Here is a 16502-nt window from a genome sequence, read left to right as displayed (position 1 = left end):
AGATGATTTTGGTTTTCCCTGCTGGTTTTATTTCTGTTTTTAATTTGGTTTCTGTTGTTCTAATCACAGAAAAAAAATCCTTGTGCATGTGTATGTGTAAGGATTTTTTCAGAATGATAAAATGGACAAGGCTATGTTCTCAAGATAGTCAGTGTCGACTTTGTTTTCAGTATTACTAAAGTACAATTAATTTTAGAGTGACTTCACTTTTGGTCTTTGCCATCCCACTAAAGATTATTGCAAAAGAAAAAAAAAAAATTTCCCATCTTTAGCCTCTCTTACACTTACTTCCCCTCACCTTTTCTTCCATAAAGAAAAAGTTGCATTCACCATTGTCTGATTGAGCTTAGAGACAATAAACCTCAAAACAGTCCAAGAGAATATAATTGAACTTTTAACTTTATTATTTTCCTATCATAAATGTATTATATATCCATTATATAATAAAGAGGGGAGCACAAAAGACATAAAGAAGTAGATTTAAAAATTGCCTATTATCCCATCCCAGAGAAAAATAGTAACATCTTGGCATATTTCATTTCATCAGTCTTTTCCTAGCTGTTTTTTTAACATAGTTCAGATATTATTGTATATAAAATCTTATATCCAGTTTTTCAATATAATATTAAAGGCATTTTTTTCTCCTGTTAATAAAAATCCTCTCTGTAAACATAATTTTAGAGCAGAATAACATTTCATCATATGGATATACTCTGTGGTTTTTTTTTTTTCTTTTTAACATTCTGTGTTACCTTGGAAACTATGGAGCAGCTCTATTCTGTGCACTTGGGGTCTCCGTAAGTCAGCAAATTAACAATAATATAAAATATTTACTAGAAGATTTAGCAGGTCAGTGCATATACACTTTGTTAAGGCCACTTTGTTTTCTAGAAAGGAAAAGTTGTTCTGAGAACACAGGAAGGGAATACAGAGAAAGAGACTAGGTGAGGGAGAGGGGTAGTGTCCAGGTCAGCAGCCAGAAGAGGGGAGCTCACAGGTCCTGGCCTAGCCTTTCCAACTCATCCAGGAGGAAGTCTATATCGTCCTGGGTCAGCATGGGGTTGGCCACAACCATGCGGAAGAAGTTGCCCCGGGCACCATGGGGCTGGTAGCCAATCATCATGGAGCCCTCCTTCACCATGCGTTCCTTGAGAACTGGGGCCACCTGTGGGAACACAGGCTGAGGGTTAGGTGGGAGGTGGGCTGGTTTCCTGGCTAGCCCCAAAACCTCAAGAAGTTTTCCTTCCCCATCCAACCATCTTCCTGAGGAAGCTCTCATTGCTCAGACCTTGACAGTTTACCTTTCCGACCACATCCAACCTGCCTGGGCTGCACTGTGGTTGTTGTTAGTGGATGTCAAGTCAGCCCCCAATTCACTATGGATGTGACCACTGGAATCCACAGGGCTTCACTGGCTGATTTTCAGAAGCAGATGGCCTGTTCTACCTTCTGCTTTTTGCCCCATCTCTCATACCTCCCAAGAAAGCTCATTTTCTGCCAAATCCTGACTTTTCCCTAATTCTCAACACTGCTTTGGGTCTAGCTCCAAACCTCTGTCATCCTTAACACCTTCTCCCCTCTCTTAATTCCTGTACTATTTTTCACCTGCACCCTATGATCTAACATGTAATTTACAAAACTTCCTTGAGCACAATAGTTCAGAATAGGTACCCCTCGTTTTCTGAAATAACATTGAAATCTCCCAAGGGCAAGAAAATGTTTGTCGTTTTGGATCATCTTGCAGCACCTAGTACTTAGGGACCAGGGTTTGACATACCTCCCTACCTCTGGAAAGCATGCCTGGACTGTCCTCACCAGGTTGTTTGGTCCCCAGCATCAGTGAATAAAGCTCTTCTGTGATCTATCTGCCTGACATCTCTGTCCTGGGGGCCTGAGCTCCCAGCAGAGGTCCAGCACACAGGTCTGTGTACTACACATTAGTGACTTCTTCTATAATGCTCCTCTGTTATTCTTACTTTCCATAAACATACCTTGTTCCCTCTTCCCATCATTGTGAAAAAAAAGAGGATAAATTGATATTTTCTCCCAGTCCATAGCCCCACCTCAGAAGCAAGGGACCTTCCATACCATTCACAACCAGCAGGGGGCAGAAGAGCATCGGCCATATCAGTTCTCCCTGAACAGGGTAGCTTACCCAGATGTGGGAAGAGAAAGCCTACCTTAGCCAGTCTTTCACTGTAATCTGGGCTATTCTGTTTTCCCCGCAGACTGGGGGGCACGAACCAGAAACACACATTGACAAATTCAGGCTGGGTGGAATAAGCAAGGGGAAGATGTCAGCTGAGGAAGGGGGACCTTTTTCCCTCTGCCTGCCCTTACTTCCCCCTTTGGGACTTTGTGTAATGGGACAGGCTGGGAGGGGGGTGCATGATGACATACCTCCATGACCAGCTCAAATCCTTCTCTCTTCTTTATTTCTTCCACTAGGTACCTGTAAACAGACAGGGAGAAGTCACAGGTGGAGAAGACAAGACAGAAATGGAAGATACATAGAAAAAAATAGTTGGGTGGATAGATAAAGACACCCACAGAGAATGCAGAATGAGCTACAAAAACACCAAGAGATGGGAGAGGAGCGTAGGGGTAACCCTGAAAGCAGGAAAAGGAGGAAGGGGACAGACCTCAAGATATGAGGACTGGGGCCCCTCCCCACTCCTACCGAGCAAGGACAAAGGCCCGGTCAACACGCTGCTCCAGCCCCTGCCCGCCCTGTGCCTTCCACATGAGCCACAGCTTCAGACAGTCCACACGGCGGCCACACTGCACCACCTTGTCTCCCGTGTCCAGAGCAACATCATAGAACTTGTCCTGCTGGAACAGGTAGCTGGCCTGGGAGCCGTGGCAGCGCTTGAGCAGGTTCTAGGCAGGGGTGGCGAGGCTGTTAGACCCCATCCTTCCCGCTGAGCTTTCCTCTAGGGCTGTATCAGGGCATCTCTTCGCTCAGTCTACCCAGTTTGTTCCCTGGAGCTGGGCAGTGCTGATGAGATGGCTGCCAGTTGACTTAGACCCCATCCTCTGATTTTCTCCCAATACCCAGAGTTCTTCCTAAACTCTACCCTAAATCCCTCCTGTTGCAACTTCAAGCTGGAAACTTTTTCCTTTGAATGAAGAAAGGTCACTGAAGGAAGGAGGGAGCCCAATCTGGGGGATTAGGGTAACAGGAGATATTCAGCTTCAGATGGGATGGTGAAGAGAACACAGAAAGGCCTAGGCCCTGTCTAAAGTGAGGTAGGGGAAAAAGACAAAGTGACAGGTAGGGCTGGGACAGGGTCAAGGCCAGACCAGGGCTGGGGTAGAAGCTGTCCCACCGAAGTATCCCGGAGAAGAAGAGCTGAGCACTGTAGGCCTGCCGTGAGAAGCTTGTGGGGATTCCAGGCCACTGAGTCAGCCCTGAGGTAGAGCAAAGCGAAGGTGCGTAAGTTGGCCCCTCTTCAAGCTGCCCAACCAGAGCCCCCCTCCTCTTCCAGATCTCTACAGTGGGGCTTTAGTCTCACCTCTACCCTACCAGTCACAAAGACTTACCATGTCTGACCTCTGACATCCCAGCCCCAGTCAACCATGTCTCCACTCCTCACTCCTACCTGTCCCTTTCCTCAACCCCCATCCTTAAGCTCCCTAGTCCATGACTGTCCTTTGGATCAAGGATTTGAAGATGGGATTCAGGGAGAAGGGGGCTCTACCCACCTATGGATCCCATCTAGGAGATGCCTGTGTGTTTGTGACAGCAGGACACTCCCACCCCAGGCAGCCTGTGGAGCAAGAGGAAGAACAACATAGGCCTTGGCCTGGTCTTAGTCCATCCCACTCACAGGTCCAAGTCCTACTCACATCCACATGCAGCCACAGACCATGACGCTGGCACACATCAGCAACTGCCTCCAGGGGGTCAAAGGCCCCCAATACAGTGGTGCCAGAGGTGGCACTGACCAGGAATGGCACAGCACCCTGTGGCAAAGATGCAGAAGGGAGAAAAAGGCTGTGAGGTCCTTTCAAAAGCTACTCAAAGCCAAGTGCTGTGTCCAGCTCTTAACTCTTTGCATGTCTGACCTGAGCCCCTTTCAATGGCACAATAATGTGGTATTGTCCTATGTAGTATTTGTTCTATGGACAAAGAGATTCAGAAGTATTAAGAAACTTAAGCATTAAGAAACAAAAGAATTAAGTTGGATCCATACTTGACACCATATATGAAAATTAAAATAGATCAAAGACCTAAATATAAGAACTGAAACTATAAAATTATTAGAACAAAACATAGGAGTAATGGTTTGGGATATACTTTTTAACAACAGATTCTTAGGTATGAAACTAAAAACTTGAGTGACAAAATAGATAAACTGAATTTCATCAAAATGAAAAACTTTTTAACATGAATGGACTTTACCTACAAAGTGATGAGAAAACCTACAAATTGGGAGAAAATATTTGGGGATTATTTATCTGGTAAGACTGTAATATCCAGACTGTGCAAAGAACTTCTAGAACTCAACAATAACAAAAAAAATCCTATTTTAAAATGGCCAAAAGGTGGAAATAACCAAAATGTCCATCAACAGATGAATGGATAAACAAAATGTAATATATATACACAATGGAATACTACTTAGCCCTGAAGAGAAATGAAGTCCTGATGCATGCCACGACATGGATGAATCTTAAAAACATCATGCTGAGCAAAACCAGTCAGTTATAAAATGACAAATACTGTATGATCTCACATATGTGAAAAAAGCAACTATAGAGAAGCCAAAGATTATTAGTGGTTACCAGGGCCAGAGAAGGAGCTATGATAGCATAGTGCCTAAGGCACTTGACTGCTAACCAGAAGGCTAGCAGTTCAAACCCACCAGCCACTCCTCAGAAGGTTGGGCAATCTACTTCTGTAGAGATACTGCTCGGAAACCCAAGGAGGGGTCGCTATGAGTCGCGTCCGACTCAATGGCAAATAACAACAACAACAAGGGCCAGAGGAAAAATGGGGAGTTTTTGCTTAGAGGGCATTGAGTTTATGTTAAAGGTGATGGAATAATTTGGAAAAGGATAGTAAGAATAGTGGCACAACTTGAAGAATATAATCAGTATCATTGAGACGTACACATAGAAATTGCTGAGATGGTGTATGTTTTGTTGTATATATTTGTACCACGATTTAAAATAAAGAGAGGCCAAATCACTGCATAGACATTTCACCAAAGAATACATACAAAAGGCCAATAAGCAAAGCACATGAAAAGATGTTTAACGTCATCAGTCACTAGGAAAACACAAATCAAAAGCACAATAAGATACCACTTCACCCCCCACGAGGATAGCTATTATGAAAAAAACAAAAATTAACAAGTATTGACAAAGATGTGGAGAAACTGACACTCAAGAAACTAGAAATAGAACTTCTTCAATTTGATAATGGGCATCTATAAAAAGCCCAAAGCTAACATCATAATGAAAGGCTGCTTTTTATCAGGGACTAAAACAAGAATAAGGAACTCTGGTGGCACAGTGGTTAAGGCACTGAGCTGCTAATCAAAGGACGGTGGTTTGAACCTACCACCTGCTCCATGGGACAGAGATGAGGCAGTCTGTTTCTGTAGAAATGTACAGCCTTGGAAGCTCTACGGGGCAGTGCTACTCTCCTACCAGGCTTCTATGAGTCGGAATCCACTCAATGGCAGTGGGTTTGGCTTTGAAAGACAAGATGTCCACCCTTGCCACATTGTGCTGGATGTTCTAGTGACAGAAATTAAATAAGAAAAGAAAAGGCATCCAGATTGGAAAGGAAGAAGTAAAACTATCTCTACTTACAGATGACATGATCGTGTATTTAGAACAGCCACTCCTCGGAAGGAAGGTTGGGCAATCTACTTCCGTAGTGATACTGCCTTGGAAACCCAAGGAGAGGTCGCTATGAGTCGGGTCCGACTAGGCATATAACAACAACAACAACAACAAAAGGAATTCACCAATCTTGAAAAAGAATATGAAAAGACTCACACTTCCTAATTTCAAAACTTATTACAAAGTTTATTATCAAAACAGTGTGGTACTGGCATAAGACAGACATATAGATCAACAGAACAGGCTTTTCAACAAATGGTGCTGGGATAACTGGATATCCACATGTCAAAAATGAAGCGGGACTCCTTCCTCATACCATATACAAAAATGAACTCAAAATGGATCACAGATATAAATGTAAGAGTTAAAACTATAAAACTCTTAGAAGACGACATGAAGGTACATCTTCATGCTCTTGCATTGGGCAATGGTTTCTTAGGTATGACACCAAAATCACAAGCCAAAGAACAAACAGATAAATTGGCCTTCACCAAAATTAAAAACATTTATGCTTCAAAGAATACCATCAATAAGGTGAAAAGACAACCCACAGAATAGGAGGGGATATTTCCAAATTATATAATTATAATTATATAGTAATTATATAATTATAATCCCTTCTACGGGATTTATAACTAGAATATATAAAGAATTCTGACAACTTAATAATAAAAAGACAATTTGAAAGTCAATATAAAAATGGTAAAGGACTTGAAGGAATCCCTCCAAAAAAGATAAACAAATAGATATATTACGCGAGAAGATGTTCAATACTATTAGTCATCTAGAGAATGCAAATCAAAACCACAATGAGACTGCATTTTACAAATCTCATGTCCATCAGTGGAACACTGTCTGACACAGTACCAGATTAGCTCCTCAGGTTGGAAGGCACTCAAAATACAATCAGAGAAGAGCTGCCTCCTCAAAGGCATATGATCAGGAGGTACCATATAATCAACCTGGCACTGACCTTAATAATGTGGGTAGAGTAAAGTTTTCGGGATCTTCATTTGCTAATGCGGCATGACTCAAAATTAAAAGAAACAGCTGTAAACATCCATTAGTAATCGGAATGTACAAAGTATGAATCTAGAAAAATTGGAAGTTGTCAAAAATGAAAGGGAATGCTTGAAGATTGATATCCTAGGCATTAGTGAGCTAGAATGGACTGGTACTGGCCATTTTGAATTAGACAATCATATGGTCTACTTAGGAGCTCTGGTTACATAGTGCCTCAGGCACTTGACTAACCAGAAGGCTGGTGGCTCAAACGCACCAGGCACTCTTTGGAAGGAAGTTGGGCGATCTACTTCCATAGTGATACTGCCTCAGAAACCCAAAGAGGGGTCACTATGAGTTGGGTCCGACTCGATGGCACATAACAACAACAACAACACGGTCAACTATGCCCAAAATGACAAATTGAAGAGGAAAAGCATGGCATTCATTGTCAAAAAAGAACATTTCAAGATCTGTCCTGAAGTACAACACTGTCAGTGACAGGATAATATCCACACACCTGCAAGGAAGACCAGTTAATATGACTTAAAATCCGAAATAAAGAAAAAGGACTAGTAATTGGAAAACATGGTCTTGGTGACAGAAACAATGCCAGAGACTGCATGGTAGAATTTTGCAAGACCAATGACTTACTCATTGCAAATACTTTTTTAAACAACATAAATGGCAACTTTACATGTGGACCTCACCAGATGGAATACATAGGAATCAAATCGACTACACTTGTGGGAAGAGATGATGGAAAAGCTCAATATCATCAGTCAGAACAAGGCCAGGGGCCAACTGCAGAAGAGACCATCAATTGTTCCTCTGCAAGTTTAAGTTGAAGAAAATTAAAATAATTCCACAAAAACCAAAATGCAACCTTGACTGTATCTCACCTGAACTTAAAGACCATCTCAAGATGTCTGACACACTAACACTAAAGACTGAAGACCAGATGTGTTACAGGATGACATCAAGGACATCATACATGAAGAAAGCAAAAGGTCATTAAAAAGACAGGAAAGAAGGAAAAGACCAAAATGATCAGAAAAGACTCTGAAACTGCTCTAGAACGTACAGTAGCTAAAGTGAATGGAAGAAATGATGAAGTAAAAGAGCTGCATAGAAGATTTTAAAGGCCAGTTCAAGAAGACAAATAAAGAAGTATAATGAAATACATAAAGACCTGGGGTTAGAAAAGGGAAGAACACACTTAGCATTTCTCCCTGAAAGAACTGAAGAAAAATTTCAAGTCTCGAGTTGCAATATTGAAGGATTCTATGGACAAAATATTGAATGATGCTGGAAGCATCTGAAGAAGATGGAAGGAATACACAGAGTCGCTGTACCAAAAAGAATTGGTTGATGTTCAATCATTTCAGGAGGTGGCATATGGTACTGAAGGAAGAACACCAAGCTTCACTGAAAGCATTGGCAAAAAGCAAGCCTCCAGGAACTAACAGAATATCAATTGAGATGTTTCACTAAATGGGTTTGAACTGCCAACCTTTTGGTTAATAGACGAGTACAAAAGTTTATGCCAACTGCCCCCCAAGATGGATGCAGTATTTTACATCCTCCCAAAGTGGAGGAGAGTGCCAATGCCTCCACATTTCCCACTGCTCAAAGCCTGCACTCTTTACTACTGCCCCGCCATCTTCCTCAGCATCTTCCTGCACATGGAAACCTTCCACACTGTATGTAGTTCAGGCCCCCGATGCCTGCCTGTGCTGCTGCCTGGGACACCACTCAGTGACTCAGTCTTCCTCGCAGACTCTGATCCTGCCTGTGTATCTCAGTGTCCCTGACAGCAGCCCAGAGAGTCCTCATCTCTCAGGTTCCTAGGGAGCACTGCAGCCCACAGGGAAAATGGGCATGGAGACCAAGAAGAGGGATGAAGTGTTCTGTTATAGATTGAAATGTGTCCCTTAAAAATATGTGTTGTACAATAGGTCTCTCCTCATCCAGAGCAAAGAATGAAGAAAACCAAAGACTTGTGGAAACAATTAGTCCAAGGGACCGGTGCACCATGCGATCCTCATTCTATATAACTATGAGACCAGAAGTAGTAGATGGTGCCCCAGCTACCACTGTCAACCACTCGGAGGGAAATCTATGTAGGAGATCCTGGATAGAGTGGGAGAACAATGTGGAACAAAATTCAAAATCATTTAAAAAAAAAAAAAAGGGACCAGGTTTGCTGGTCTGATAGAGACTGGTGGAACTCCTGAGACTACGGCCTCTAGCTGCCCTTCAGGTCTGGAAATGAACCCACTCCTGTGCCTTCCAGCCAACCCAAAGGCAGGCATATGAGCTGAACATTTACATTAGGTAGATACACTCCTTGGAGAAATCAATCATGGGAAATAGAAGGGCTATGTACGCACAGGGAGACAGGTCAGGGGGCCATAGTGCATGGGAGGGAAGGACACAGGGAAGAGGTAACTGTGGGAAGAAGTGGGAAGAGAGCTGTTGCACTGTGGGAAACTGCAGTCAATGTCATAAGACAAAGTGTGTGTGAACTGCTGTATGAGAAATGAATTTATTTGGTAAACTTTCACCCAAATCACAATAAAAATTGGGTGGAAAAAAAAGTGTTGTAAATCCTAATCTCTACACCTGTGGTTATATCCCATTTGAGAATGGTGTTTTGTTATGATAATGAGGCAGTATTGGTATAGGGGTATTTTAGGTCAATCTCTTTTGTGACATAAAAGAACAACAGATTAAGCAAACAAGCCAGCCCAGATGGAGGGGAAGACAGCATGACTGCCAAGGACCTTCCCCCAGAGTGAACAGAGAGAGAAGCTTCCCCTAGAGCAGGTGCCCTGAATTCAGACTTCTAGCCTCCTAAAACATGAGGAAAAAAAAAAAAAAAAAAAACTGTTCACTAAAGCCACCACTTTTGGTATTTCTGTTACAGCAACACCTAGATAACTAAGACAACATGCCCTGAGTAGGGAGAAGTCAAAGACGGTGGGGCCCCCTACCCTCCGCCCAGCACCCCTTGCTCACTCACCTCAGCCTCAGCCAGGCTGATCTGCCTCTCCAGATCCTCAGGGATCATTTTCCCTCTGGAAGAGAAAATTGGGTGGATAGAGAAGTAATAGGTTCTCTAGGCCAGGAGGAGGAATTGTTGAATAGGGTAAGGTGGAGTTAACCATGCAGAGGCCCAAATGCTGCCTTTTCTCTAAGAGGGGCAAAGCAGATCTCAGGAGACAAGGTGTGAGATACAGGGGGCAGGAGTGGCAATTCTGCAGGAAAATATAGGGGAGAGAAGTCCACCAGGTCATGGGCCTGAAGCCAGAGAGTTCTGGCAGCAGGAAGGTACACTGTGGGAAGCTGAGTCAGAGTCATGTGGACAAAACGACCTTCACCTCTCATCTGCCTTGACCACTCGGACACTGTCAGTGCCAAGTCCCAGAAAAGCAGCTCCCTTCTTGATGGAGTAGTGACACTGTGGAGGAAGGCAGAAGGCAGGTTAGGACAATGTGCACCAGGGGCCAGAGGGAGGGAAGATGGCGAGGAGACAGAATCGGAAAAGTCAAATGTGAGTTACTATTGATGGGACCCTGTACACCTGGGCTTCTCAAATATTAATATGCATACTGATCACCTGGATGTCTTAGTAAAATGTAGATTCAGAGTCAGGAGGTCTGGGGTGAGGCTTCAAGAGTCTGCATTTCTAACCAGCTCCCAGATGATGCCAATGCTATGGCTCATGGAACACACTTAGAGTAGAAGGGTGTCAACTGTGTTCAGTGGACCAGTTTCTCCCCATCCCACCCCTGAACAAGGCAAAGTGAACAGAAGCTAACGTTTAATCAGCCTCCTTAATTGGAAGAACATCTATCTGCGCAGGGGCAGGCTGATCTCAGAGGAGATGGGTCAAAACAGGCAGAGAACCTGAGGCATCTGATGCAACTGGCTAGAGGTTGGAATCAGGAGCCATGTCTCCTTCTCACCTCCTTCGATGTGAAGAGGGCCAGGGGTGGCAGTGCTCGGAGGCCTCTCTGCTTGCAATCTGGGTAGCGCTGGTAACGGGCCAAGTTCATAGCATACATGTTGGAGATGGAGCCACCTGTCACAGAAAGAGGTGGTGTCAAGAAGGAGGGATTGTGAGTCCGCTGCAAGGCAAGCTGGAGGTTGCCTCTCCTTGCCCCTCTGCCCAGAAGAGCTGCCCAAAGAAGAGGGGTAACTGGCTCTCAGGCCATGCCTAGGCTCTACGAATGGCACGGGGACAATAAGCACAGCTCCAGGATCCACGGATCCTCCTGACTACCCCCTCCACATCTTGGGCTGCTGCCAGCAGACAGCCCCTACCAGAGGTAGCAGGCACTAGAGCACTGATCTCAGGAACCGACGGGCAAACACGAAGATAAAAGGGACTGGGCAGTCTCCTCCCTGGTCTGGCCAGGACCCAGCTGGAAGGAAAACAAAGAGGAACCACTCTGCCCTGCCACTTGTTAGAGCAAGAGAATGGAGGAGAGGAAAAGCCCTTTAAAAAGCCAAGGAGAGGGGCCCCTGCTTCTCACATACCAGGGCAGAAGACCCCATCCCCAGAGCTCCAGCCCACCAGGGCCCGGAGTTTCTTCAGCACTTCTTCTTCCATGAGTATGAACACGGGGGCAATTTCATATGTATACCTGCCAGGAGAAGGAATGATAAGAAAGGGATAGAAGTGGACGGAGTGGTGCTGCGGGTCAGGCCCTTAAACTAGAGAGGAGCCAAAGAAAGAGGGTGGGGAGAACGAGTCGGGGAAGTGTCCAGAGAAGGAAATAAGTTGGTGATAAAGAATCAGGGAAGCAAGAATGAGAAAACCACCACCTTTCAGCCACATTAAAAGACAAGCCTATAAAATGAACAGTAACACCTGGGAGGGACATGCTCCTCCGAACAATTAACTACATGAGACACCAGACTAAAAGGGCAGCATTTGCCCAAAAGCAAAGTTAAGAAGGCAGGAAGGGGCAGGAAAACTGGGCACATGGAAACAGGGAACCCAAGGGGACTTTGGGGAGAATGCCGATACATTGTGAGGACTGCAACCAATGTCACAGAATGGGAAACTAATATGCTTTGTAAACTTTCACCTAAACCACAAAAAAATCTTACAAAGAAAAAAAAGAATGACAAAACAGATGGGAAAGAAGAATGTAGTCAGCACTGAGTAGGTGACTGACAGCGTGAGAAAACTTGTAGAATGGGGATCTGTCCAAGCGATATGAGGGTAAAGTCTGCTAACAGAGATTCTCAGGAAGCAGTACAGAAGACAGAGCCAAGCAAAAAAGTTCTCCTCCCCTACCCACGAAGGCAGCTCTCTCCCCCAAGCCCAAATCCTTTGTGGAGCCGTCGGGAGGAGCTGTGGGATGGCTCACTGGCTGGTGTTGAGGCTCTCAGTGATAATGCGTCCAGCCAGAGAGTGGGGATCCAACCCTGAAAAGAGCTGGTTGAAGAACCGAGGGTGACCTGGAGAAGGGAGGGTAGGACAAGGAGCTCAGAGTTGAACTGGGTAAAAATCCCAGAGATCGCTCCCACCAGAACCTGAGACCCACAGGTCTTCACGCTGTAGCGAATCACAGCCCGGCACCGCTCCAGGATCTGCTCCTGTGACTCCCCCTGGCTCCGCAGCTCCAAATCCAGCAGCTGCTTTAGCTCCTCTGGCTCCTTCCACTCGCAGACCTAGGAGAAGAGGGAGACTCTGGGGTTTGCACCCAGGGTCTGAACACATGGAGTGTGTCTCAGCAGACACGATGCATCACTCACTTCCACTGAAGACATCAGCTTAGGAATATTTTCAAAGCAACACATGAGCAAGGGTAAATAAATACATGTGAGACGCGATATCTGAATCCCTAAGGCATACTGGGAGCCAGTGATGAATTCTGGGAAGAAGCCTTCTCGAAGGAAAGTATGAAATAGGTTTTCAAAGAGAGAGGGAAGGCCTAATGGGGAGGAGGAGGGAGAAAATATCCACCTTCTCAGAGGCACTGGTCCCTTTCCGAATGGCCTCATCCACAACGATCCCAAACACATCCCAGAGCAGGGCTTCTGTGGCCATGGGGTCCCCATCAAGGGAGGAGAGTGGTTTTGAGTCAGCCATCAGGATAAAATCTGTGAGCAGAACAAGTATTATTCCCTCCTCAGCCTGTATACTCCACCTGGACACAGCCAGCAAGAACCCCAACCCCTCGATAGGCCCAAGGCCCCAGTCTGGCAACTCAGTCCCAACTTTCACTGCATAGAAAGGGCAACTAAGAGGGAAAAAAGGCAGTAGAAGTAGGTGGGAGAGAGGAGGATTGTTAGCACTAAGCAGGTGAATTATAGTGGCCACTGGCCACCTGATGCAAAGACAAGAGGCTTACCTTTCTGATCTGGTCTCTGTTCGGGTAAGCTGGAGACAGAACAAGTTAGCTTTTCAGAAGAGTAGGTCCAGAACAGCAGAGGGAGGGGGGTATAGGCAGTAGTCACATGGCCGTGACATCACCTCATGACCCTTGCCCTAAAGAGAACTTAGATAGATTTGGGATAGGGATAGCAGGTTGAGATAAGTCTCCTGAATAATCATTAGCTGATTGGAAGAAGGGGAACAGAGATAAAGTTAAAGACAAAAACACATGCTACATTACATTCACCTCAGGATTGAAAAGTGTGGAAAGCAAGCAGCAAAGAGAAGATTCCCACTGTGAATCAAAGGGCCTGGAGTGGGTGACTTGGGGGATGTCTGGCCAGGAGCCAAGGGCAGTAGGGACAGGCCCTGGGACTAAGGGGGTAGGGAGCCTAAGGGAGACTAGCAGCAGAGAGGTGAAGTGGCCAGGCAGGCCTCAAAGGCCAGGCTGTTTTGCATCCCAACCCCCAGAGGTTGTTCCAGAATGAGTCTGATTTCTAAAGCACAGTATCAAACCAGGAAAAAAAGGAGGTTATAATGAGGAAGCATTTTGTTACACAACCATAGCCCTCTGCCTTATAAACTCAAAGTGCTCACCAAACGGGAGCTATTGCTTGAAGCGAACACCAAACTGTACACGGCACTCTGCTGGGGACTGCAAAAGCCTCCCTGTCCCACTGGGAAGACAGAGATGCACGTGCAGTAGCTGTGGATCAGAGCATGACTGGATACTGAATGTAAGTGCTGTCAGGACTCAGAAAAGGAGGAGAGTATGGAGGCTAAAGACTGGGCAAGATCTGCAGTGGGAGTGGAGCTGAATCTTGAAAGTAGGTAGGGGAAATTGTTGAATATTAGAATAATGCATATTAAATACAGAGTATGGTAAATAAACCAAATACAAAGTATGGTAAAAAACAAAAAAAAAAAGAGCGAAGGTATAGTTAAAATATTATGATGGCCTCCATTCTTCAAAGAAGAGAATGTGCAGAGTGATGGCCAAGGAGAGGGAGCACCAAGGCCTCGGGGTCACCAAGGGCACTCAATGAGGGAGCAAGAGGATCAAAAAAATCTGGTAAGAGAGGAAGCTCCTGCAAAGTGGGCTGCTCTGATATAATCCACTGTCAACATCCAATGACCCCACAATGGCTAGAAACACTAGATGGTAGTCCTGTCCTTAACTTTTCCTTCAGTAGACCCAAAGGATCGGGTTTGGAGAAAACAGAACTAGCCCAGACCTGAAACATAAGGAAGTCAATCCTTTACCAGTGCTCACTCCAGCGTATCTGACAGGTGGCAGCAGTGGGGTGTTTAGGCCTCTAGAGAGAGGCTAATAAAAAAGGCACCATTTAAGCACTTACTATCTACCATGCTCAAGGAGTTCTGGTGGAACAGTGCTAAAGGCATTTGACTGCTAATCAGAAGGTGGGCGGTTCAAACCCACTAGCCACTCCATGGTAGGAAGATGAGGCAATCTACTTCTGTAAAGATTTACTGTCTTATAGACCCAACTCGATGGCAGTGGGTTTGGTTTTTTGGGTGTATTTACCATACTCTGTATTTAATACGCATTATTCTAATATTCAACAAAGAAGTTCTAATGACACAATAGTTAAACACTCAGTAGCTCATCAAAAGGTCAGTGGTTCGAATCCAGAAGCCACTTCATAGGGAAAAAGACCCGCAGATCTGCTCTATGAACTAAATATTATAGCCAAGAAAATCCTATGGGGCAGTTCTACTCTGTCACATGGGGTCGGTAGGAGTTGGAATCAACTTGATGGCACACAGCAACAATCCTCACAACCATTTAGGGTAAGCTTATTATCAGCATTTAAAGATGAAGAAATTGAGATTCCAGAGATACTACATAAGTTGTCCAAGGAGCTCTGGTGGCACAGTGCTTAAGGCATTTAGCTGTGAACCAACAGGTCACTGGTTCAAACCCACCAGCCACTCCATGGGAGGAAGATGAAGCAATCTACTTCCGTAAAGATTTACAGCCTTGGAAACCCTGTGGAGCAGTTCAACTCTGTCTTATGCAGTCACTATGAGTCTGAATCAATTCAGTAGTAGTGGGTTTTATATAAGTTGTCCAAGGTCCCACAGCCAGCATGTGGCTGAACTGGGTTTGAATCCAGGTGTGTCAGACTCTGAAGCTCTGCATCTAGCCATCACACTTTACTAAAGCCTCAAACATGGCTCTTTCAGGCACTGGGTTTGCTGTAGTGGAAAGACCACTAGGACAGGAGTGAGAAGACCTCGGGACTTTAGTTTCTGTAGGATAGGCATCTGTCAGTGTTCATAAAAAGTTTCAAGGTGAACCCAAATCACAATAAAAAGTTAAAAAAAAAAGAAAAAAAGTTTCAAGGCAACAAGGATGTCAAATTCTCTACTGATGGAGTTGATGGATTTGTCAAGCAGGCCAGGAAAGACTTTCCTATCATAGTAAAGGTGGAAAACAGGCTGCAAAGGGTTAAGAAGGGGATGATGGGTAAACAAAGAGAGACACCTTGCTTCCCCAAAGTTCTGAAGAGAGAGTCTGCAGAGGAGATCTTGGGTCAGTCCACCTAACACCTACGTCCACTCTACCTCAATCACATCTCAGAAATGAACTTGGGGCAGGGGTCCCTGAATACTCGCAGGTGCCCCTCCAGGGGGAAAAGCAGGGAGGTAAGATGTCACTACCTTCATTTTCCATACAGAATCCTCTCCTGAGTATCTGAGAGAGGGAAGGGCCTCTGCCTTCAGAGTTTTCCTTTTTAAAAGTGAGAAGACAGAAGGATAAAATCAAAGAAGTATGAAGAGAGTTAGGAGTAGCACTGTAGCCCCTGGTTGAGAAGATGCTGGCAGGACCAAGTAGCATTTGTTATAAGTTTCACAAGTCTTTTCTTACAATCATGAGATCTCTAGTCATAAGATCATCTAATCTATTCCCTCGTATCTTTATTACCTTCACTTATGCAACCTAGACTGCATGGTCCATCATCACTCTCTTTCCAGTATCCTCAACTCTTCTGCCCTACTGTCCTTCTACCATACCCACCAGCAAAACCCCAATCCAAAACAGGCCCATCATTCTTTCACCAAATCCACCAAGCCTGCTGAATTTTGCTACTGAAAATCATATAGCCATTCCAACTGATAGCACTATAAATTCATGGTCTATCTGCTCATTCCAATTAAACACAGTGGACTAAACACATGTGTTTATCATTATTCCTTTCCACTAAAATTATATATGTAGAACTTT

General features: G+C 44.7%; 1 protein-coding gene across 1 annotated transcript; it reads right to left on the bottom strand.

The window, feature by feature from the left end:
• Window positions 1-991: 991 nt before the first annotated feature.
• On the bottom strand, window positions 992-12967 carry CSAD (cysteine sulfinic acid decarboxylase). Its single transcript, XM_007949532.2, has 14 exons — window positions 12842-12967; window positions 12420-12546; window positions 12243-12333; window positions 11404-11510; window positions 10830-10945; window positions 10242-10321; window positions 9884-9938; window positions 3850-3966; window positions 3706-3770; window positions 3330-3411; window positions 2681-2880; window positions 2401-2452; window positions 2181-2270; window positions 992-1165 (listed from the first exon to the last, which is right to left on the bottom strand). Exons 1-14 carry the CDS (start codon window positions 12965-12967, stop codon window positions 992-994), a joined length of 1482 nt encoding a protein of 493 aa, XP_007947723.1.
• Window positions 12968-16502: the final 3535 nt, after the last annotated feature.

Source organism: Orycteropus afer, unplaced genomic scaffold (assembly GCF_000298275.1).
Source record: "Orycteropus afer afer isolate SDZICR_OR568_19922 unplaced genomic scaffold, OryAfe1.0 scaffold00247, whole genome shotgun sequence".
Classification (NCBI taxonomy): Eukaryota; Metazoa; Chordata; class Mammalia; order Tubulidentata; family Orycteropodidae; genus Orycteropus; species Orycteropus afer.
Note: the sequence above shows the minus strand (reverse complement) of the source record. Positions and strands in the feature narration are given on the sequence as shown.